Source organism: Betta splendens, chromosome 14 (genome assembly GCF_900634795.4).
Source record: "Betta splendens chromosome 14, fBetSpl5.4, whole genome shotgun sequence".
In the NCBI taxonomy this organism is placed as follows: Eukaryota; Metazoa; Chordata; class Actinopteri; order Anabantiformes; family Osphronemidae; genus Betta; species Betta splendens.
In genome coordinates, this window is record NC_040894.2 from 2,456,269 (window position 1) to 2,480,144 (window position 23,876).

The 23,876-nt window shown below is 41.9% G+C and overlaps 3 protein-coding genes across 3 annotated transcripts; all 3 read left to right on the plus strand.

The window, feature by feature from the left end:
- Nucleotides 1-795: 795 nt before the first annotated feature.
- On the plus strand, nucleotides 796-8,670 carry LOC114869912 (zinc finger protein 260-like). Its single transcript, XM_041073838.1, has 3 exons — nucleotides 796-1,206; nucleotides 1,460-1,630; nucleotides 4,886-8,670. Exons 1-3 carry the CDS (start codon nucleotides 796-798, stop codon nucleotides 6,179-6,181), a joined length of 1,878 nt encoding a protein of 625 aa, XP_040929772.1. The 3' UTR covers nucleotides 6,182-8,670.
- Nucleotides 8,671-11,593: 2,923 nt separating this feature from the next.
- LOC114869340 (uncharacterized) lies at nucleotides 11,594-14,442 on the plus strand. The gene is made up of 6 exons (XM_029173509.3): nucleotides 11,594-12,258; nucleotides 12,554-12,611; nucleotides 12,904-13,221; nucleotides 13,528-13,800; nucleotides 13,918-14,052; nucleotides 14,239-14,442. Exons 2-6 carry the CDS (start codon nucleotides 12,557-12,559, stop codon nucleotides 14,322-14,324), a joined length of 867 nt encoding a protein of 288 aa, XP_029029342.1. The 5' UTR covers nucleotides 11,594-12,258; nucleotides 12,554-12,556; the 3' UTR covers nucleotides 14,325-14,442.
- A 5,117-nt stretch (nucleotides 14,443-19,559) lies between these two features.
- LOC114869914 (zinc finger protein 883-like) lies at nucleotides 19,560-23,819 on the plus strand. Its single transcript, XM_055502063.1, has 2 exons — nucleotides 19,560-20,433; nucleotides 22,510-23,819. Exons 1-2 carry the CDS (start codon nucleotides 19,885-19,887, stop codon nucleotides 23,512-23,514), a joined length of 1,554 nt encoding a protein of 517 aa, XP_055358038.1. The 5' UTR covers nucleotides 19,560-19,884; the 3' UTR covers nucleotides 23,515-23,819.
- The last annotated feature ends 57 nt before the right edge of the window (nucleotides 23,820-23,876 follow it).

A 23,876-nucleotide genomic window follows, 5' to 3' on the forward strand; every position in this document is an offset into this window, starting at 1 on the left:
TATAAAGCAGTGCATTTAATAACAAACATATATTATTTGCACATAAGCTACAGAAATCAAATAGGTTGTGTTTCTTTTGCACTGTAATGTCTGACACACCTTGAACACCGCAGCAGCGGCAAAAGGATTCGGTCTCATTCAACAGGTTGAATCCGTCCCTAAAGCGTAGCGTCCAACTCACAGACAGGCCGATAAAGCTGCTTGCTTTGCTCACTGCACCACCGAAGTCTTTTCTTTTACTAGTTTACTTTGGTTCCAAACTCGCGTTTTCTTATTTTCGCTCTTGTCACGATGCTATGAACGGCGCAACTGTGCAAACAAAGACGAGCAGATCATCGAACCAATCAGCAGCGCTTCTGACGTGATTGACAGAGGGGAAGAGCCAATCAGCTACACGCGATTACCGTTTCTAGTGATGTGCGCGTCAATCAAAACGAAATCAAGACAAACACAAGCAGGAGTGTCATGACTATCGTATATTGGCTCTACGATATCCTAGACCGTGCAGACCACAAAACTATCGTATAAATACGATCGTTTTTTTCATATAAATACGATAGTTTTCGTACATCTGGCAACATTGCTGGGTTTGAGGGTGGGAGCGATGTAGAACACGGTAGGTGGCGGTAGTGCAACTTAAACATGAAAGCCGCCAAAAAACACTAACAAAGAAGAAAAAGAACACCACCGAAGAAGATAAAGACTTGGCGGGACCCTGTGAGATCTAGTGTCTTTGTTCCGCCATCGTAGAGACCATAGCCAGAGCAGAGAGCTGCTTTAGCAACCAGGATCAAAATGGATCAGTACAAACTCGAAATAAAAGAAGAGGAGGTGGACGTTCATCTAGACCAAATGGAGCAGCAGGACCCGAGTTTAACCGAACAGGACCGGTACATTAGCGGATTAAAGATGGAGCAGCAGGACCGGTCCATTAGCAGAATAAAAATGGAGCAACAGGACCCGAGTTTAACTGAGCAGGACCGGTCCATTAGCGTTATAAAGGAGGAACAGCACGACCCGAGTTTAACCGAACAGGACCCGAATTTAACCGAGCATGACCGGTCCATTAGCGGAATAAAGGAGGAAGAGCAGGACTCGAGATTAGGCGAACAGGACCGGTCCATTAGCGGAATAAAGCAGGAGCAGCAGGACCGGTCCATCAACGGAATAAAGATGGAGCAACAGGACCCGAGTTTAACCGAACAGGTCCGGTCCATTAGCGTTATAAAGGAGGAACAGCACGACCCGAGTTTAACCGAACAGGACCAGAATTTAACCGAGCATGACCGGTGCATTAGCGGAATAAAGGAGGAAGAGCAGGACTCGAGATTAGGCGAACAGGACCGGTCCATTAGCGGAATAAAGCAGGAGCAGCAGGACCGGTCCATCAACGGAATAAAGATGGAGCAACAGGACCCGAGTTTAACCGAACAGGTCCGGTCCATTAGCGTTATAAAAGGAGGAACAGCACGACCCGAGTTTAACCGAACAGGACCAGAATTTAACCGAGCATGACCGGTGCATTAGCGGAATAAAGGAGGAAGAGCAGGACTCGAGATTAGGCGAACAGGACCGGTCCATTAGCGGAATAAAGCAGGAGCAGCAGGACCCCGACCACGCCGATCAACAGGTCGGTGCTAATTCACCGCTAAAAGCTGATCATAGCGACACTAATGCAAATATGTGGATGTTCTGTGACAGAACAGCGGAAATCTAAACATCATTACAGCTCAGTCACGTAGTGTACTTAATTCTGTGCAGGATAAAAGCATCATGTAAAAAATAGAAAAATGATCATGTGTGTGTTAGACTGAGATATAGTTGTTGTCATTGCACAAATGTAGATTTGACAATAAAAAGTGACAAAATACTCAATACCACTGAGCAAGATATAAATAAATGTTAGTAAGTATAAAATTTGTTGTTACAATAATGTTGTGTATGTTGTTGTTCCACTAGAAAAGGCAGCCGGTTAAATCGGGGTGTTTTGTTTGCATTGATTAGTTCTGTTGTACTGTTTAAGACTGGTCCTAAGTCTCAATGCCCTGAAAGGGCACAACCTTGAACATGCCGTGTTCTGCCTGCGTGCAGAACCTAACATGCTGCTGCTGTAATGACACGGTGTGAAGTGTAGAGATCTTTGGAGGTAATGACCCTCCTTGTGCTCTGTGCAGGAGAGGACTTTAATTTATCAGTCTGCCCGTTAGTGTTGTTTTGATGCCGGAGCTGGTAAAGCACAGCAGAGCATAACTGCACTTCCACTGGCTACATGGTGGCATTGAAGGCGTAGCGAGAATGTCTGCTGTCCATCTGTTAGTGAACAGGAAGTGAGGCAGGACAGGACATTTCATTATAACTAACATCCAAAGCAACTGGTCAGTACATGTTGAGACTGATGCTGCTGGTCTTTCTCTGACTGTGGTACAATTGTGGGCGGCTTCAGGCTTGATGAGACGATTTAGTATCAGCTTTACTGCCATGAGTGCAGCAAAACGTGAGAGGAACGGGTTCAGTTGCTCTGTGTTGCTGGGTTTATAGTGATTTAGGTGCTGCCCCACCTACTGTGTGATGTTGCTGAAGTCTTCAGTCTCCTCTAAAAGAACCTTTTCTACTATTCACTGTTACATAATCAACACTGAAGTGTGTGAGAGCACAGATGTCGTGTGTGCTCCTCTAGGTCCTAGTGTTCAAACACACTCCAGTCTGTTCTCGGAATTGTTCTGTAGCTGATGCGATGCTCTCTCCACTCATGTTTTCACTGTTCGTTATCTGTTGGTCTCTCTTCATAGGAGTTTTTGCAGGAATCATTAGTTTGGTTATGTGATCTGATGAACCAAGATGAGGTAACAGTTAGGGCCGTATCTAACGATTCTTTTGGTAATCAATTGTCCAATTATTTTTTCCATTAATGGGCGAATCAGATAAAAAAAATGTTTCGCTAATTATCAGAATCAGAAAGAGCTTTATTGCTTTATTGAGGCCGACCAAGATGTTTACAAGCCAGTCCAACAGTAGATTGGACCCGGGAAGGGAGGGGTGGGGGAGAAGGCACAGAATAATACACAGCCAATTCTAATAGTATTTTAGCGATCCATGACTAATATGTCCAGATCAATAGTCCAATCGGTCAGAACTCAGGGCTTCATGGCCTCTTGTGGGTCCAGTGGGTCCCCGCGACATCTCATCCTGTCAGAGAAGGCTGTCACCATATTCACCAAGTGTTCAGTCTGTCTGCAGATGTTATGCCTCAGTCTCTTCTCTTCCTCTGAACGGGCTGAGATCTTACTAGTCCGTCCCTCCATCCGGGTCATCCTCTGATGCAATTCCTGCGAACGAGCTGAGATGTTACTTGTCAGTTCATCAAACCAGGCCGTCCTCTTGTAATTCCGTCAGCTGAGTAACCTTGGCCCCACCAGGGTTTGTAGCTTCACGGCCGGTGGACACGCCAATAAGCCGGCTGCAGATTTTCCAATCTTACGATAAAGCAGGGCACTGCCAAGGCCAAGCATGAGTAGCCCTGTTATCATAGTCCAAAATATGAATAGATCCTCTGCATCCTTGATGGACAGAGGCTCCAGACCCACGGGAAACCAGGAATCCACACGTAACCGGAGGCAAAAGTCCCCGAGGGCCAGAGTAGTTTCCCAGTGATTCTTTTCTTTATGAGAAAATTTGATTAATATCCCTTAGGAGGGTAAAAGTGTAATATATATTCAATCTTATATATAAAAAAGCAAACTTTTTAATAGTTTTGTTCAGTTGAAGCAGTTGCAGCTGCAGCAAGTTCCAAGTAAGAACATGTAAACTCCAGAGACTCTTGTGACACCCACTGAAACATGTTATATTTTAATCAAGGCTGCATCTAACGGTTATTTTGGTAATTAATTAATCTGTTGATTATTTTTCAATTAATCTGATTAAAAATGTAAAATATTATTTGATGATTTGCTTATTAGAAATCCCTTATCAGGGTTTTTTAAAACTACATTTTTATTTTGACTCTTTAAATCTCGAAATGTTTGAATAATAAAACTTAAATATACAAAACATAAATAAACAAGCATAGAGTTTTGTTCCAACGTAAAGATCTGCAGCAGCTCCAGTCAACCTGACTGTGGGAGATACCCCACGAAGACTCGAGAGAACATGTAAACACAGAGACTCCTGGGCTCCTTCTTGCTCTGAGGCAGCAGTGACAACCACTAAAAACCATGTCGTCATTTTTTAATTCTGCTGTTACATTCATGAGGGAGGCTCACAAGTGCTGTAATTTGCAGCGATTCTATTAACGTTCCTTAGACCGACATCTCCGACAGCACTAATTGCCCTGCAGTTTGTAGCTAACCACTTATCTAACCACACATTTATTAGCTTGCTTTGCCTTTGTTGTATACTTCTCCCACATGCTACATTCAATGTAGTATGCTAAGGTCTCCCTCTGCTGTTTTAGGTGGGTGATTTTTGCTGACATCAACCAGTGTGTATTGCATTTAAGGGATACTTCAGAGTCAAAATACTACAGTGATTCAGCTTCAGACTCAAATGACTTGCTTCCACGAACTCCCACCATACGGAAGAGAAGTAGTTTTATTTGTAACATTTCATCAGTAACACTCACTAATTTTATACACATAATATCACATCTCACAAGTGTCCCCTACATTATGACATTAAATGCATCCCAATAACCCTTGTGGTTGCAGAGATATACTCATTTTAATATAATTATATCATAAACTTGAAAATATGATCTAAAATGTTGGGTGATTTTCATCACTCACTCAAAATCAGTGCATTTCCCTTGCCAGAGTGTTAAGTTACTGGTTAGGATGCTTTCTATTGCACTGTCTCCTAATACTTTCCTTTTCTGTATCTAACACTTTAGGAACACAAAGGAAGAAGAGCTTCAGGGCTGTGTCTCTGTCAGCAATGTAGCCAGGCCCTCGCCGAAACATCGGAGCTAAAGAATCATCAAAAGGTTCACTCTGGAGAGAAACCATATGGCTGTGACCAGTGTGGCAAAACTTTCTCTGCAAAACATAACTTAGGGACCCATCATCAAATTTATACTGGAGAAGAACCACACACCTGCATCCAATGTGGTGTAGCTTTCTACAGGTCAAAGGATTTAAGAATCTACTGTTGTGGTCGCACTGGAGAGAAACGGCACTCCTGTGAACAGTGTGGAAAAGCGTTCTCTCGCCTCAGCGATTTACTGGTACACCAACGCGTTCACACTGGAGAGAAACCTTACTCATGTGAACATTGTGGGAAAGCTTTCTCTCACAGCAGTAGTTTACGTGCACACCAACGGTTTCACACTGGAGAGAAGCCCCATTCATGTGAACAGTGTGGAAAAGTGTTCAGTCGGCGCACAAATTTACAGGCACACAAACTTGTTCACACTGGAGAGAAACCTCATTCATGTGAACAATGTGGAAAAACATTTTTTCAGCTCAGTCAGTTACGGGCACACAAACGTCTTCACACTGGAGAGAAACGCCATTCATGTGAACAGTGTGGAAAAGCGTTTTTTAAAAGCAGTACATTACTTGCACACAAACGTGTTCACACTGGAGAGAAACCTCACTCATGTGAAGAGTGTGGAAAAGCTTTCTCTCAAAAAAGTAGTTTACGGGCACACCAACGTGCTCACACTGGAGAGAAACCTCACTCATGTGAAGAGTGTGGAAAAGCATTCTCGAGGAGCAGTAATTTACAGAAACATCAACGTATTCACAGTGGAAAGAAATCTCACTCATGTCAACAGTGTGGAAAAGCATACTTTCAGCTCAGCGAGTTACAGGAACACCAACGTATTCACACTGGAGAAAAGCCTCATTCCTGTGAACAGTGTGGGAAAGTGTTTTCTCACAGCAGTAGATTTCTTGCACACACACGTGTTCACACTGGAGAAAAGCCTTACTCATGTGAACAGTGTGGAAAAGCTTTCTCTCAAAAAAGTAGTTTACGGGCACACCAACGTGTTCACACTGGAGAGAAACCCTACTCATGTGAACTGTGTGGAAAAGTGTTCTCTTGGCTCAGTAATTTTCATGTACACCAACGTATTCACACTGGAGAGAAACCTTACTCATGTGAACAGTGCGGAAAAGCCTTCTCTCAAACAAGTAATTTACGAGCACATCAGCGTGTTCACACTGGAGAGACAATTGTCTAACTAAACGAAACTATATGGTCCTAGGATGTTCTGTGACTTTGAAAATTGTTTTTTTCTTATTCTATGCAGTCAGTGAATAGTGTATGACTTCTTATGTTTAGCGCTGAACTTACTCATGCAAACAATCAAGTTTGTCGTACACCAGGTTTAGGTGTCTGACATTCTGTTTGACTGACTAATAGTTTATGACCTGTCTCTGCCTGGTACACCCTGGACGTAGCTTCCAAACCCAAGAACGTGAAGCTGTGTGTCTCTTTGTCTGCTGAGACCACCCCACCAGTTACATGTGTACTTGAACTAGACCTTCCATTGTCAGGGTGCATGGATACAGCTTTAAGACATACCTCTGTTACTGGTCACCACTCCTCTCGAGGCAATATAGCCTATAGTAAGCTCAGTGATTGTTTGATCCCCACCTTGTCAGAGTGCAAACGGTCCTGGGGGAAACAATCTGGGAGAGTGTGTGTGCGGGGTACTTACCAGGTTAGCTAGCTAGCTGGCTGGTGCTGCGCTTTCGCCGTGCTCCCCCTTCACCGGGTGCAGGTCGGCGGTGAGATAGATCCTCCGCGTTGGGTTCCGTTTTGCACGGATCGCCGCGTTTGGCTCTTGATCCGTGAGGTTTGCTTCTCCAGCAGCCTGCGTGAGCACAGCAGCGCTTGGGTTCCCCATTGTGATCCCTGCAGCACAGTGCATAAAGAAACACATTCATTATTGCCCCTTAATTTTTATGAGCCTCCAGCGTCTTGGCACTGTTGGACACATCCCCCTTCATTTCGTAGCGAAGCCCAATATTATAGAAGAAAGCGTACAAGGGTGGCGGGTGGTGGGAGAGAGTGTGGTGCCAACATTATTCGCTGTTTCTCACTGTGTTTAGAAAAAAAGCTTGTTAGCTACGTGTCTCTGTAGCAGATTGTCCGTGCCACAGCTTTGGGGAGCTGGGCCCTGCTTGTCTGGCTCTGCTGCAGGCAATGTGGCTGCTTCACCTTGCATGTTTGCTCTCAGCGCACCGAATGAAAGACGTACAGGAAGCAGCCTGTAGCGTGACATTTTTATTTTCATAGTTCTATTCTGTGATTCGTCAGGAGCCGTTTTCTGTATGGTGTTGTCTGCAGGAAACGGGCGAGATCAGCGACGTTTTTAATGTCTACTGACTGACTGTGGGAGTGTGCTGGTACTGATGTCCCACACCTCTGATTGATTGACCCGTTTTAATAGAGTCACCACAGTGCACAGCTGTTGCATTGTTTGGTTCCTGTCTGCACACACACGTCTGTACAGAGTTTTTTGAATAGGAGAGTTACAGTTTTTACTTTGTGTGAAAAGTCAGCGGGATGAGGGGAAAACAGACATCTCTGCTGCCATGCTGCACCTGCTATGGCTCTGTGGTTCTGTTCCGGTGGTGCTGCCTGCGGCATTTTGTGCTTGGACGCAAACCGGTTTGTTACATCATGTATCTCCCTCATCAGTGTCCTGTAGTTGCTTTTGTGTGTCTACTGGGAATACATATTTGGTGCTGTGTAGTGGAGCTGGTTGCGTCTCTCCCGCTGGACAGATTAATGCTGCCAGTTGCTGTTGATCTGGGCCCTCGTGCTGATGGCAGCTACTGACAGTCCTGCCACGGCTTCTATGGTGATGTCCCTGTTTGTGTGGTCGGCAGTGCTTGCGGGTGTTCGACCCACTCCTGGACTTTCCCTGGCTTCAGACGGGATTCTCATGGCAGCTTTGGCCGTCCATTCCTCACATGAGCAGAGGAGTCGGACTGCAGCGCCACAGCAGTGCAAGGTCCTCCTGTACATTTTTTGGCACGCTACTCCCACACACTTTCAAGTACAGATACGGCTCAAATATAAAATCAATAAAATAAATAATAATAAATAAATAAAATATCAATATTACTTTTTTGCCACATTAAAATTAAGGAGATATTGCGTGGGAGACCAACAGCAGACAGGAACCAAACATTGTTTGAGCTTCATATTATATAGATATATACTTTTAATATCTCTAACCACTTTCAGCTATTTGTTTTAATGTTTCAGCATTTCTTGAGTTTTAAATTAAACATTACAGCAATCAACATTATATGCAGATTTTCAGCTCAGTGCATTGTGGGTAATGCACCAACAGAAAGTGTAAGTGAAGGGGTTATTCTTGCAGTGATTGATGAATGAGTTTACATTATGTAATGGAAATGTAATCTTTGTGAAGGTGTTTTCTATTGTGACAGAACAAAACATTGCATTCAGCATAAAATGATCAAATCTATGAACCCGCTGTTTTGTATGTAACCCTTTTCACTGATTTGTGAATGACCATAAAACTGTTTGTACAGATAAAATATATTATTTTGACTCCTTAGCAACAATCCAGATATAAAGGGGGGCACAGAGATAGAGATTTCATAATTACACTCTCGCAGGGCAACTGCACTGTAAATGCACTGTTTCTGCGTACTTCTCTTCTTGCAAGAATAAACCATAGAAAGACAACTTTGATTGACTCTTGCATTGATTCATCAGTTCCCAACATTTTTGCCTCTACAATCTAGTGTCAGAAGTGGGATCCGCTGGTGGTCATCGGAGGAGCTTGCTGACGGTGGAAGACGTCACGCAGCTCAGCCTCATCCTCCTCTACAAAAACAGAGGAAGACGGGGGCCAAAGGCATAACCTCTAATCTCCTGCGATCCTGCAAACTCAAAAAACAGTTTCCCTTTTTGTTTGCCTAGATTTTTTTCTCATCTCCATGGGAAAGTGTTAATCTGTGAACACTACAAAAAGAGACTGAAGACAGAACAGCCAAGAACCTTTTGTTCTGTCCAGCAAGCAGCATATCTTACGCTGAATGCCATGTTGTGATGGACAGCTTTGCTTTAACAAGAGTATATAATATATACTCTTTTTGATTTATGGTTTATTTAATGGTTTATTTAGTTAATCCAAAATATGTAATGTTGCTAAGGGGTGCAACCAGCTGCTGAAACCAAGCAAATCTGTTAAGTAAACAATCAGAGCAAAATAAATAAGAAGCAGGGATGTACCTTAGGCTAACACATTCATAACTAAACAACTGTTGTACTGTGGTTTACCTTGGAGATTATTACTAATACCGATAATAGTGTTAGGGTGTGTGCACATACTCATACAAACATATACATACATAATAATACATACTACACACAATACATACTACTTAATAAAAGTCATGACAAACAACATATCCATATTCACACATTATTGATATTGGTAGTGATAAGTATCAATAATACTTACAGTTGGATTTGGAAAGTGTCCCACTACAAGGTTAGTAAGGCTGTAGCTTAACATTATTCACCCAAAGGGTGAGGCAGACGTTGGTGCATGAACAATGCCACTTGTGGAAGCCAGGGTGACGTGAGGGGCTCGGCCACTACGCCCATCCAGCAAGCAGAGGAAAGAATCCTGGCAGCCAGGGAGCCCACACACCTTCAGTTCCAGGAGGGCAGGTGTTGCGACCCAAGCCGCCCACACAGAGCCCCCCAGGCAGAGCTGCAGCAGCCACAGAGACAGCACCCGAGGCCAGAGTGGGCCACCGGGGGTAAACGCTGTCCGCCCCATGAGAACCAGGGGCAAACACTCCCCCCGGCGGGAGGGTCGGCCTGAAAGAGTAGAGCCCGAGGACCCACGGTCCGTAGGGAGCCCGCCAGAAGATGCCCCCGTGCCCAGAGTGGGGCCCACCCCCAGCCCACCACCCCCACACGAGCGGAGCGGGGCCGACCCCATCGGCCCGACCTCATCCCCTGGCGCTACAGCGGCCTGCAGCACAAGGCCAGCAATTGGTGGGGTCAGCAGAAAAGAGACCACCCAGACAAACGATCAACGTACCCCGGGTGGAAAACCGGACCCCCCACACTCCAACCGCACCACACGCATACACCCACCCACACGTACACACACATCATCACATCAACACACACACACCATAAACTCTCTCACAACAAACTAGTCATTCATACGTGAACCAATGCACTCTCAGATACATCAGATACATTCTCGCTCCCACACCATTGGCTCGATCACATTCGTGGGGAGGGTAGGTCTCCGGCCTGCTGTCCATGTGGCCCCAGGCAGGGACCGCAGCTCCTCCCGAGCCCCGCCCAGCCCCCCCAAGCCGGGGGAGGCAGAGGGCAGCAGAAAAGGTCCCCCAGAACCCTGCAACCCAGCTTGGACGTGAGTGTGTGGAACTAAAGTGCACTGAAGGTGGGTGACACCTCCAGGAGCACAACCGCTGGCTGACGGTGTGTCCCCCAGACAGTGCCCCCCCCTCGCCCTAAATGTCTTTTTGCAGTTAAACTGGGTGGTGAACAGCCAACAACTCTGTATGAAGCCACCACCGTACTGTCACAGTGCTTTATCACTGTCACTGCACTGAAGCTGGATTCAGATCTGGATTATTCCACGTTCTCCCCTGAACTGCAACTGCCACCACAACCTCACAATAACTGCTTGATAACTGTACGTTTTTCATATTTTCCAGGCAATGATGAAACTGAAATTCTACACAGAAGTTCTAGAGTTAAGAAATGTTAAGAAAAATGCAGAACTAGACCAGTGTCTCTGAAAGACACCAACCTCTTTAAACCTCCACAAACACTGCCCAGGGTTCATCCCTTCCTTCCTTCAGATTAACATGATTGGGCATTATTGTTCTTATCACTTGAAATAAATTTATGTACTGAAAATGTAGAAGTTTCTTTCCTCTAAACTAGCTTCTAGTCTGTCAGGAATTCATCAGTGACTAGTTCATCTCTTACTGTAGGTGACATCTATTGGAGACCCACTGCAACAACAATGATGAAAATTAACAACAATTATGATCACAAGATGGAGCCAAAGTTTTTTTTTCTATTACAGCAATGCAAAACTGATCTAAAACATAGCAGTGCAACTGCAGGGTGACCTACAGTGAACGCTTTATGATGCTGTAAATTGAATATTTTGTGTTTTCGCATTTCATTTGTTGATTTTCTGTTAAAATTGGTATTTTTGATTTTGTGGTGTATATTAACCCTTCAGGTTTATAAGTTTTTGCAGCTTTTTAAAAGACTTTGAGAAATAAATGGCATAAAAACAACCATGCTAAGATATACTGACCTTCAAGTTACTGTTACAAAAACGACAACTGTTGCAGTGATACATTCTGTCCACATTCTGGGTTATTTGTTAATTCATGCTACATTCATTTCCAATCAACTGTCCTGGACACAGCACCTTTTTAATAGCAACATGCCAAAGTCTTATAACTTGTGTAAAACTGCTGCTCAGTACGAGCAAAGGTGCAGAAGGGCTGTGCAGCGCTCTGACGTGCAGCAGGTCCTCCGTCAAACTGGTCTTTCTGGAACACACTTACTGGCTTATTGTCACACACATTAATAGCTGCAAACTGTCACTGTGTGGAGGTGTGGTTTTCTTGAATACAGCAGTATATTTTTAGTCCAGTGTTTTTCTACAGTTAACAGGCTGTTAATTGTTGATACATAAAAAATGTCAGCAGCATAGTAACAAGATATTAGCTTGTTAGACATTTATCTGGTGAATATCACATGGGACACATTGTTAGAAATACTACAGGCTTTGTGTTTAGCCTAGTATATTAATTATTTTATATTAAAAATCAGATAAACAGAAAACAAATTAAAAACGAGAATCAATTTACTATTGATTAACACGACACAATCAGAAATTCTGCCTTTAGTTTTATTTGTGTTCTGAATTTCCCAGTGATTGTAAAAATTAAAGTCATCAGTAACTAGTGACTATGCTACAGCAATACAGAACATGTTATACACTTTAAGTATTACTTATTAGCTTTGTACCGTTATCAGTGAAAAAAATTCCACTATAATAATTATATGCTATTTATGAAGAAAATGACCCAACAGAATTTAATTGGTGCTTCAATCGTTTCCAAGCACAAATTCTTGCTTCCTCAATTCTCTCTACACACTACAATATAAAGACCAGAAATAAACTGAGCTGTTGTCAGTGGAAAATTCACAGGTCGGTCAGTGAGCCACAAAGAGGACGTACTTCTAAAAGTAGTGAGTAACGATCTTAACATTCAGTCTAATAGTTCTTAAAAAATAAAGCTAAAAATTTATTTATTGTAGTTGTCGATTTTTAGAGCACACACACACACACACACACACATTTAAAAATAAATTTTTAAATGTGTGTGTGTGTGTGTGTGTGTGTGTGTGTGTGTGTGTGTGTGTGTGTGTGTGTGTGTGTGTGTGTGTGTGTGTGTTTTACATGTTTGTATAATACAAACATGTAAAACAGCAAATAAATGTTTTAAATAAATGTTTTTTTAAAAGTTGCATTTCTTTTCAACAGAAAATGTTTTTCTTCTATATGATCATCACAGCTCTGTCTACAGCAGCTCTGACCAAAGGTATTTTTACATTTGCACACAGACCAACATCACTGAAGTTTTACTGATTCAATATTACAGATACTATATAAAATATAAATGTTTTATAAAATATTTATTTCACAACTGACATTAATTTAGACCCAATTGATTAAATTTAAGTGTTGAAAGTAAACCTTTGTTTGTATTTACAGAGTCGAGCAGGTAAAAAAATATGTTTTCATTTGAATTGAATCCCTGTCTATAAAAACACAATAAGCCTTCAGTATTATATGAAAGTTTTCTAATGAGCCATTTTGTTTGTTTCTATCAGGGGCTGTGAAATGCAAAATTGAAGTGAATAATACTACTCAGCTCTGCATTGCAAAACTTGATGAGCCACTGACCTTTCAAATACTCACTCATAAGATAACAACACATTTGAAAAAGAATAACATTACCATTTTAAGGGTAAACAATGACAAGGTAGGGAGTATAAATGCAGACTATAGAAGACGCATTACACAATTAACAAATGCAACTATTACACTTGACGTGGTGAGAACGACAGATTCTGGAAATTACCTGCTGGAAACTTTTAACCATGAAGGTCTATTAACACACACAACCAACTTTCATCTAGAAGTACAAGGTAATACCAAACAATTTATTTATTATTGATTTTTTTAAAGTAATTATTTGTAAATTTTACCAGCAAATGTACATTTACCATTTTGTAATTACAACTTTTGTTCCCTACATTTTGCTGTACATTGTATTAGAAATCTCTTCCATTTAACAACATTCTCAATAATTTGGCCACAAAAAGTAAAATGTGTCTGAATTTTAACTCTTATTATTATGAGATTTAGCTGATATTACTTTGCAGAACTCCTTTTATAATCTTTAGGTTTGTTTTGCGATTGTGTTCAATTACAAGTACATATTTGTCCTCCAGCTCCAGTCTCAAAGCCAAACGTGTCGCAGACGTGTTTGTCACCAGAACAGTCTGTCGTCTGCTGCTCCACTGAGGGAGACGGAGTAGAGTTCATTTGGAGTTTGGACGACAACATATTGATACACACCAGAGCTGAGAGCACAAATAATCCAACATCCAAGGTTTCCAATGTCACCATCAGCTTACACGCCCAGCTCACTGGAAACTTAGCATGTATCACTCAGAACGACATCAGCTCAGAACAAACTGTGATCCAGCTCAGGAGCTGTAAAGGTAAACTTATCTGATCACATTAAAGTACTACAATAATTTACTATATAAGAAGAAACTGTGGGGGACAGAAGACTGTTGATAGTTTCCATATTTACATTGTGTTACTGTGTTCTGTAGGCCCCATTTGTCATCCTCCTTCAGTGACTGTGACTGCTGCTGTGGTAGCCAGCGTATGCACTTTGCTTCTGCTTTTGGTTCCGTTTCTTTGTATAAGACACTTACATAAGACTCCAAGACCTGTGGCTGTTGAAGGTAAGACAAACACATTCTTTCCATTTTGCTATTTGATTTTGTTAAATCTTAATGTGAAAGATATACAGTATATTTAACAGTTTACTCTGAAGACAGGTTTGCAGATGCAATGATGTTACATTACTAATCTGTAGTACAAATAAAAGAAAAAACATTATTTTTTATAGATTCTTTGTCTGCCTTTAGCTTTTTCAGATAATGGTGAAAATGAAATAGTCTACTCTGATGTTAGAGTGAAGCCTGCGAAGGAAAGAAGACCCAACACAAAGTAGCAAAGAAACCTATTGCTCATAATAAATTTAATGGCAGAACATTTGTAATGGGATATGATTTGATTGTACTGAACTGTACCAAATTGTGGCTAGGGTTGACCTCTCAATAAAATTTAAATATCAGCATTGCATTTTTTTAATTATGTTTTATTTCGTGCCAAATATTGTTGTACAAAACAAAAAAATTCTATACAGAACATTAAAAAAGTAACCTGGATTTATAAATTATAGAACCTTTATTATACGCCCCAATTTGTATGATTCATCATACAATCTCTTAGTATGTGACAAAGCAAAACAAGAGAGGGACGCGATGCTGTGAGAGGGTTGAGTTGTTCCAGTGGTGTGAAAGGGAGGAAGGTGGATAGTGAAAACGTTACAATCAACTAAACACAGAAACATTACATGAGACAAGAATAAAGGCAAGATTGTCGACTGGCAGTTGTCAACGAGCGCCGGTTAGAATGAAAAAAATCCAACGGGGGAACTGGAGGCGCTCACTAAGGAGGAACCACAGGCTGCTGAGGCCTGCAATCAAACTAAGGAGGACCCAAACGCAACGACCCACAGACAGGAATGACAATAAACCGGTTTTAATAAATGAAGGGTAAACATAGAAGGAAATACAAAACTAAAAGTGCCTCTAAGCAGGGAAACTAACTAAATAAATGTAAACATGAATCTAAATAGTAACAAGGACTAAAATTACTGCATTAGCAGAAATGACTCAAACTAAACCACTAACCTAAACAAAGAACACAGATTCACAGCACGAGCAAACAAACCTGGACAAGGACTGAACAGAACCACAAGGCAGTTGTGCGTTCTATAGCGCTTACATTTATGTGGATACCGGCACACACCAGATTAGAGGGAATGAGATGGCAGATTCACTGGCAAAGAAAGCAATCAAGCAGGAAAGATTTAAGGATGCAGAAGTGAAAACCTTAATTCAAAGTAAATATGATGAACAAATGGCAAAATAAGTGGGATAAGGGACGAACAGACAGACATCTGTATAGAATACAGAGGGAGGTAGGAAAGATGAGGGCAGCAGGAGGAAACACAAAGGAAGACAATATAATATCAAGTCTAAGATTGGGGCACACAAAGGTAAATAAGACATTACATTTTAAACACCAGTCACGGCTGTGTGTATTTTGGTTGAGGAATCAGTGAAGCATGTGGTGTGTAAATGTCAACAGTACATTTACAGGACCCACATGCACAGTGCAGACAAGGTGATCAGTTAACAAACATAGTAGTAGTCAGGGCAATACAGGTCATGCACGTTAAGTCTCAGGCCAAGGCACAAAAGGAGCAGGCAAGGTTTGGTTCCGGGGAATGGCAGGGTTTCAGCACTGAGTGAGCTCGGCAGAGGTACAGACAAAGAATAGGCTATATCGTGGTCAGACGGTCAGAAACTTTACCAAGTTCTCCAGGCGTAGGTAGAGTCAAGGCACAGGCAAGAATCGGCGGTCAGGTACAGACAGGATCATGCACAAGGTAAACTATACTGGAACGCTGGAAAGTGGTATCTGAACTCAACAATCTGGCGTCTGACTGCTGGCTGAGGTGGTGCTTAAATACTGGCGGTGATTACTAGATTTTGACAGGTGTGCATGGTGAACCGGGAGTGACAGGAAACAGCTGTGACATGAACAAAACCAGAAGTCCTTCAACATAAAACAGGAAATGGAAACTGGAACCAAAACAGGACAACATGGATGAAAACTAAGTCCTTTCAAAATAAAACTGAAAGCAAAAACCTAGATAATGACACTTGGTCAGTCAGGAACTTATCGCGCACTAGTCTTTTTTTTGAGAGAAACAATGCTTGGATAGAATTTAGTCTGTTTTTATTTCTTTTTATTTGTTTGTTTATTTTTTTATTTTTCTCTCCCCGGTGGTGGCGGTAATGCACCTTTTAGTTGGTTGCACCTTGACATTTAAAAGACAAAACGAAGAAGAACAAGATGCTGAGAGAGAACGCGAGACTCTGCGAGAACAGTACGAGAATTTCAACAAGGCGACGCGTAACCGTTAATAACAAACAGCTCGATGAGCTATCTGCCAATAAATATATAATTGATGCTTCATCCTACGAAAACCAATCAACCATCTTACCACTCTGGATAACACAGAAGAAAGTTTTGAGTACATCGACAAGTTCAATTCAATTCTATTTAATCCAATTCAATTTTTTTATACAGCGCCAAATCATTATAACTATGAGGTCTTTAAGATAAGAAGGAGCTTTATCATTGAGTACTTTGTATGTGAGTAGGAGAATTTTTAATTCTATCCTACATTTTACAGGCAGCCAGTGCAGAGAAGCTAATGTACTGTAGGAGAAATGTGATCTCCCATCAGAACTCTGGCTGCAGCATTTTGAATAAGCTGTAGGCTTCTTAAGGAGCTGTTGGGACATTCTACGAGTAAGGAGTTCAGCCTAGAGGTAACAAATGCATGAATCAGTTTCTCTGCATTGCTCTGAGAGAGGATGCTTCTAATCTTAGCTATATTTCTAAGGTGAAAGTAGGCGGTTCTGGGATTTGTTTAATGTATGATGTAAAAAAGAGATCCTGGTCAAAGATGACACAAAGGTTCCTCACAGTAGGATCTGAAGCTAATGTTGTGCCATCCAGGGTGGCTATCTGACTCAATAGTGTCTCTCTGTGATTTTTAGGCCCAACAAAAAGAATTTTGGTTTTATCCGAAGTCCTGGGACATCCAGGATTTGATGTCTTTTAAAAAACTTTAAATTTTGACTAGTTGATCTGTTTCATTTGGTTCCAAAGACATATATAGCTGTGTATAATCTGCATCTGAACATTTATAGAATGCTTCCTAATAATTTCACCTAGAGGAGACATGTATAGACAGTATAAACAGTATTGGACCAAGCACCGAACCCTGTGGTATTTCAAAGCTAATCCTTGGGCATATGGAGGATTTGTCGTTAACATAAACAAACTGTATTTTGTTTGACAAATAGGATTTGTCAAACAAATCCTAAAAAAGTATTATGTGATCATGTGTAAAAATATATGTGCATACATGTAAGTGTACAGTTAAATTTATGTATGAGTGGATGCACACACATATTACTGTACTGTATATATACACCTATATTATTATAGGTATTAATACTAATTTAACAGTCAACAATAGTACAGCAGTAACTCAGTTGAATGAGAATGTTCCGGCCTAATGTGTATTTTTTGTTGCACTGTCTCTACTTTTTCCATTCATTTAAACTTTCAACAAGCAAAATGTAAACTTGCATTGCTGTTTAATGTTTATAAAAGGAGAGAAACAAATTTCTTAACAGTGACCTTCATACATGCCTCTGTAAGCTCCATGTCCAGAAGTCAACAGGGATGGAGTACTAATTTTAAGTCCATATACGAGACAGCCAGTGCAGTCAGTCTATACCAGGGGTGTTTATTCCTGGTCCTCGAGAGCTACTGTCCTGCTGGCCTTCCAACTCTCTCTGCCCCAGCTAATACTGATTACTACCTACATCAGATGTGTTCAGTCAATGAGCAGCTAACTGACACACCTGATCAAGATAATCAGCAGGGAGTTGGAAAACCAGCAGGACAGTAGCTCTCGATAACCACCCCTGGCCTATACTGAGCTACAGTACTACTTTTACAGTGCATGTGATTTTAAGTTAAGTTTGAACATGTCTATGTGGTGGGTTTACTGGCTTTTACAGCCTGACGTGTTCTTCTCCTTTCATGCTACTAGTTTTGAAAGCTGAACTCGTGCAAACATGAATTCAGCGGCAAACTGAAAGCGTGGATTTATTTTAGTCCTCACTGTGTTCATACATAAATTTACCACAGAGTAACCACATCATGCTCTGTCTTACTAGGTGGTTGGGTATTTGCTTTGATCTTGCATGCTTTTCTGCAGAGAAAGTTGCTAGATGCTCATTTACCCAGTGCCAACAACACTGAAAGGAAACATGCTCTGGTATGCACATGCAAACTAGTATAAACATTTTGGTGCAAACGCTGAACATATTGGCAACATATTCACTAAAGTTCTTTTAGTCATAACTTAAAATGATTATATATCTATATAAGTTTATTCCTCTGGAATTGATTCAAGTGATAGGAATAGAAAAATCTTATTATTATTAATATTATTTATTATTTTATTATTTGTGAAGCAAACATATTTGTTTAAGTGCACATTCTTATTAGATGCACATCACACACACCATGTTTTTCATATATAGTATGTGATAATTATGCATGCACTGCCTACAGAGTGGTAGCTCAGTTGGTAGAGCGTCAGAAGGCAACACTCAGTGGTTCGATCCCGGCATCAGGTGCGTCCTTAAGAGAGACACTTTGCACCAGCGCCCTCATGTGGCAGCTCACTGCTCCCCCAAGAGGGATGGGTCAAATGCAGAAAACTAATGTTCCCACTGTGGAACTAATAAGGAAATTCCAAATGCCTTTAAAGATACATACATTTAAAATTAATGAAGAGCTTTTTGGCTTTTTGAAATTCTAACTGACCTGAACTTCTGAGAAGAGGGAGGGAGGTTAAACAGGTTGATCATATTGCGTTGTGAAGATTATTAAATGTGTCTAATTCCCTGTAACAAACTGTCTTAATTACTCCTTACTCTGAATACACACCATATTCTACAGTCCACCATCAGAAAATTGGAGGACATAGTCTTTATACATTACACTGATTCATCGTCTCTCTTTCAATAAGGACCCATTCTACATTATGTGTCAACCATAACCCTAAAACCACATCGTTTAAAAGTGATTTTACACTTAGGCAATAAGGAAGAACACTAACTGACTATTTTTTATTGTCATTCCCTTTCCCCCTTTTATGAGGCAAGAAAGAAGGCTTCTCCCTTTTTTGCCTGACAGGGTGCCTGTTTTGAAAACATGTGGCCTGGGAATAATTGGGTTACAACTTTGGTTTTGGAGCTAGAGTCCAGAGTCCATGAGGCAGAGACAACCACTGAACAATCTAGGTGAAATGTCAAATATATAAAACAGAAATAGGACAAAGCATAAGATATTAATTGCAGGGCATACATCATAAATCATATAATAACTGCGTAGAATAAGGAAGAAACAATTTTCCAATACAGTACATACTGTACACGCATATATACATCCATTATGTTTCAGTTCTTGTTTTAAACAATGTAGTTTTCTCTACACACTGGACTGCACCAATTTTCATACTTCTCTTCTCTTTCTCTAATCAAGTGAATTTCACTCACCTGTGCCCGTTACTTCCATAGATGCTCACCTGGTTCATTTTTTCCTCACTGGATCATTGCCTGTTTTTACCTGCTGCTACTGACTGTCCAGGGTGTGAGGGATGTAGAATACGGTAGGTGGCGGTAGTGCAACTGTATGAATACAAGCCGCCGTAAAATACTGAAGAAGAAGAAAAGAACACCACCGAAGAAGATAAAGACGAGGCGGGAGTCTGTGAAATCCGGTGTCTTTGTTCCGCCATCGTAGAGGTCATAGAGCACAGAGCTGCTTTAGCAACGAGGATCCAAATGGATCAGTACAAACTCAAAATGAAAGAAGAGGAGGTGGACGTTCATCTAGACCAAAATGAGAGCGATACGGAGCAGCAGGACCCGAGTTTAACTGAGCGGAACCGGGCTATTAGCAGAATAAAGATGGAGCAGCAGGACCCGAGTTTAACCGAACCGGACCGCTCCATTAGCGGAATAAAGGAGGAGCAGCAGGACCGGTCCATTAGCGGAATAAAGGAGGAGCAGAAGGACCCGAGTTTAACCGAACCGGACCGGTCCATTAGCGGAATAAAGGAGGAAAAGCAGGACCCGAGTTTAACCGAACCGGACCGGTCCATTAGCGGAATAAAGGAGGAGCAGCAGGACCCGAGTTTAACCGAACCGGACCGGTCCATTAGCGGAATAAAGATGGAGCAGCAGGACCCGAGTTTAACCGAACCGGACCGGTCCATTAGCGGAATAAAGGAGGAGCAGCAGGACCCGAGTTTAACCGAACCGGACCGCTCCATTAGCGGAATAAAGGAGGAGCAGCAGGACCCCGACCACGCTGGTGCCACAGATGAACAGGTCGGTGCTGATTTACTGCTAAAAGCGGTTCATAGCGACACTAATTCAAATATGTCGGTGTTCTGTGACAGAACAGAGGAAAAGCAGGCTGCAGATGTGTGGACACACACAGACGCTGCTCTGCAGAGTAAAGGGTCCTTTGTTCTCTGCTAATAGAAACTGGCCATGTGTTTGTTAGATTTATTGTAGCAACCACAGGCTTGAGATGCTAACGTGGCGGAGGTGCAGCTAAATATCAGCTAATTAAACTTGTTATAGATGGATCAGTTCTGTTGTAATGTTGTGAAACTGGTCTTAAGTCTGTTTGTTCAGAATCTTAATGCCCTAAATTTCTTGCCAGAGGGCAGGACCTTAAACGCACCATGTCCTGCCTGTGTGCACACTGCTGCTGCTGTATTGACCGTGTGAAGTGTAGATCTGTGTGGAGGTAATGACCCTCCGTGGAGCCGCCTTGTGCTCTGTGCAGAAGAAGACTCCTCTATCAGTCTGCCCGTTAGTGTTGTATTGAAGTCTGAGCTGAAGCTGGCAAAGCGTCCCTGCTGTTCCACAGGCTAAATGCATGGAAGCCGTGGCAGGAGTGTCTTCTGTCCATCTGTTAACTCTGTATGTGAACTGAAATGGATCCATTGTGAGGCAGGACAGGACATTTCATTATGGCAAACTTCAAAACAACTGATCAGTAGATGTTGAAACTGATGCTGCTAGTCTTTCTCTGACAGTGGTACAATTGTGGCCGGCTTGAGGAGGCGATTCAGTATCAGCTTTACTGCCATCAGTGCATCAAAACGTGAGAAGATCTGCTTCAGTTGCTGTGTGTTGCTGGGTTTATAGTGTTTTAGGTGCTGCCACGCCTGCTGTGTGATGTTGCTGAGGTTTAGTTCCTCTGCCAGAGTTCTGCTGCTGTGGGTGTTTGTTGGGTCTGACCTTTGTAGTTGGTCATTTCCTGTATGCCAACATTCCACATCTGCCGTGGGTCATTGTCTGTGAAGTGGCCCGCTACCTTCCTTTTATACATCTCCTTGGCATGTTTCATGCCCCTTCTAAGGTTAGCTCTATCAGTGCTGTACAGTGTCGCCTACTTTGAATGCCAGATCGTGGGCTCTGATCAGAGTCTGAACTTCGCTGGTCATCCAGGGTTTCCTATTTGGGAAAGTCCTTATTTGTTTGTCTACAGTGACATTTTCTACTTGGGTCTCAACGTATAAAAGCACAGTCTCTGTCTGTGTTTCAATGTCTTGATGTCTTCTTCACTTGTTTGTTCCAACAACAATCCACGGTGCTCCGGGGGTTCTTGCTAGCTCTGGTGGGGATATTGTTCTCATCGTCTTCAGTGTCAGAATTAAGCAGTATCACAATTACTTTGTCACGTGCATTCTCGCTGTTTTGTTGACGTTTTTCTCTTGGCGGAGGGAGGTGGTACCAAGCTCCTTACTCGTCTATTCCCTGACGAACAGGCTTTTTCTTCTCAACTTCCTTAGGTGCTGATTGTTTTGGGTTTTGTTGAAAACAGCAACTTCTGCGTGCTTGGAATATAACCATAAGTGAAATGTCTTTACTGTCTCTACAATGAGCCATTTATTTAAGGCAAAATGAAGAACCCAGTCTGTGGGCTCTGTCCATCCAACGCGAAGTCAACCACATATGGGCTCTTCCTTTAAAAGAAATAGCTGTAATGTAAGTCCGGTAGCAAGAGGACACTGAAGCAGCTCAAGGATAATAATGACAATGACTTGAAGGCACATACAAACTGCAAACCTCAACAACTTTTAGACAGATCGGCACAGTGTAAACATCTAGGCTATGTTCGGCGGCATGAAACCCATAAACCGGTAAAATTAGCCGCACTTCTTTAAGCTGCAGGGTTCAAAGCGCTGGAAAAAAAGTAATAAATACTTAAAAAATAATATAGCATACATACATAATATAGCTATATTATAAACTAGAAAATAGGTTGTGAGCTAAAAAGTTGGGTAATTTTCACTACACACTCAAAATCAGTGCAGTTACCTTACAGGTTAAAATGTTCTCTATTGCACTGTTTCCTAATTTTCTTCTCTTCTGTATCTGTCACTTTAGGAACACAGAGGAAAAACAGATTCAAGGCTGTATCTTTGTCAGCAATGTAGCCAGGCCCCTAATGGACCATCAAAGCCAAAAAATCATCAAAAGGGTCCTTCTGGAGAGAAACCATACAGCTCTGAACAGTGTGGTAAAACCTTCTCTGCAAAAAGAAACTTAAGGACCCAGCATCAAATGTATACTGGAGAAGAACCACACACGTGCATACAATGTGGTGTAGCTTTCTACAGGTCAACGGATTCGAAAATGTACTTTTGTGTTCGCACTGGAGAGAAACCATACTCATGTAAACAGTGTGGAAAAGCTTTCTCTCAACTTAGGCATCTACAGGCACACAAATGTAATCACATTGGAGAGAAACCTTACTCATGTGAACAGTGTGGAAAATCATTCTCTCAGCTTAGTCATGTACAGGCACACCAATGTATTCACACTGGAGAGAAGCCTCTTTCATGTAAACAGTGTGGAAAAGCTTTCTCTCACAGAAGTAGTTTACGTGTACACAAACGTGTTCACACTGGAGAGAAACCTTACTCTTGTGAACAGTGTGGAAAAGCATTCTCTCATAATGGTAATTTACGGGCACACCAACGTATTCACACTGGAGCAAAGCCTCTTTCATGTGAACAGTGTGGAAAAGCTTTCTCTCGCAGCAGTAGTTTACGTGTACACAAACGTATTCACACTGGAGAGAAACCTTACTCTTGTAAACAGTGTGGAAAAGCATTCTCTCATAATGGTAATTTCCGGGCACATCAGCGTATTCACACTGGAGAGAAACCCTATTTCTGTGAACAGTGTGGAAAAGCGTTTCTTCAGCTCAGTCATTTGCAGGTACACAAACGTGTTCACACTGGAGAGAAGCCCTATTCATGTGAACAGTGTGGACAAGCGTTTGCGAAGCTCAGTAGTTTGCAGGTACACAAATGTGTTGAGCTTCGAAGCTGTATCTCTGTAGCCAGGCCCTCACCGAACCATCGGCAAAGGAAATCATCATCGTGAAAAGGTTCATTCTGGAGAGAAACTATATGGCTGTGCGCAGTGTGGCAAAACCTTCTCTGCAAAAAACAACTTAAGGACCCATCATCAAATTTACTGGAGAAGAACCACACCTGCATCCAATGTGGTGTGGCTTTCTACAGATTTCTATGGTGTGGCTTTCCATCTTGGCAAAGCACCAGCAACTGCACACACCAAATTAGCTAATGGTCATGTTTCAGAATGTCTCCTTCCAGCAGGAGACAATCCTCACTATCTTAATCCCCTAGAATAAGGCTAAGGCTTGTCTAACTAAAATAAACCATATGGTCCCAGGATGCTCCCCTTCTGGTTATCTCACCAGATCTAAGGACCTTCATCATAGA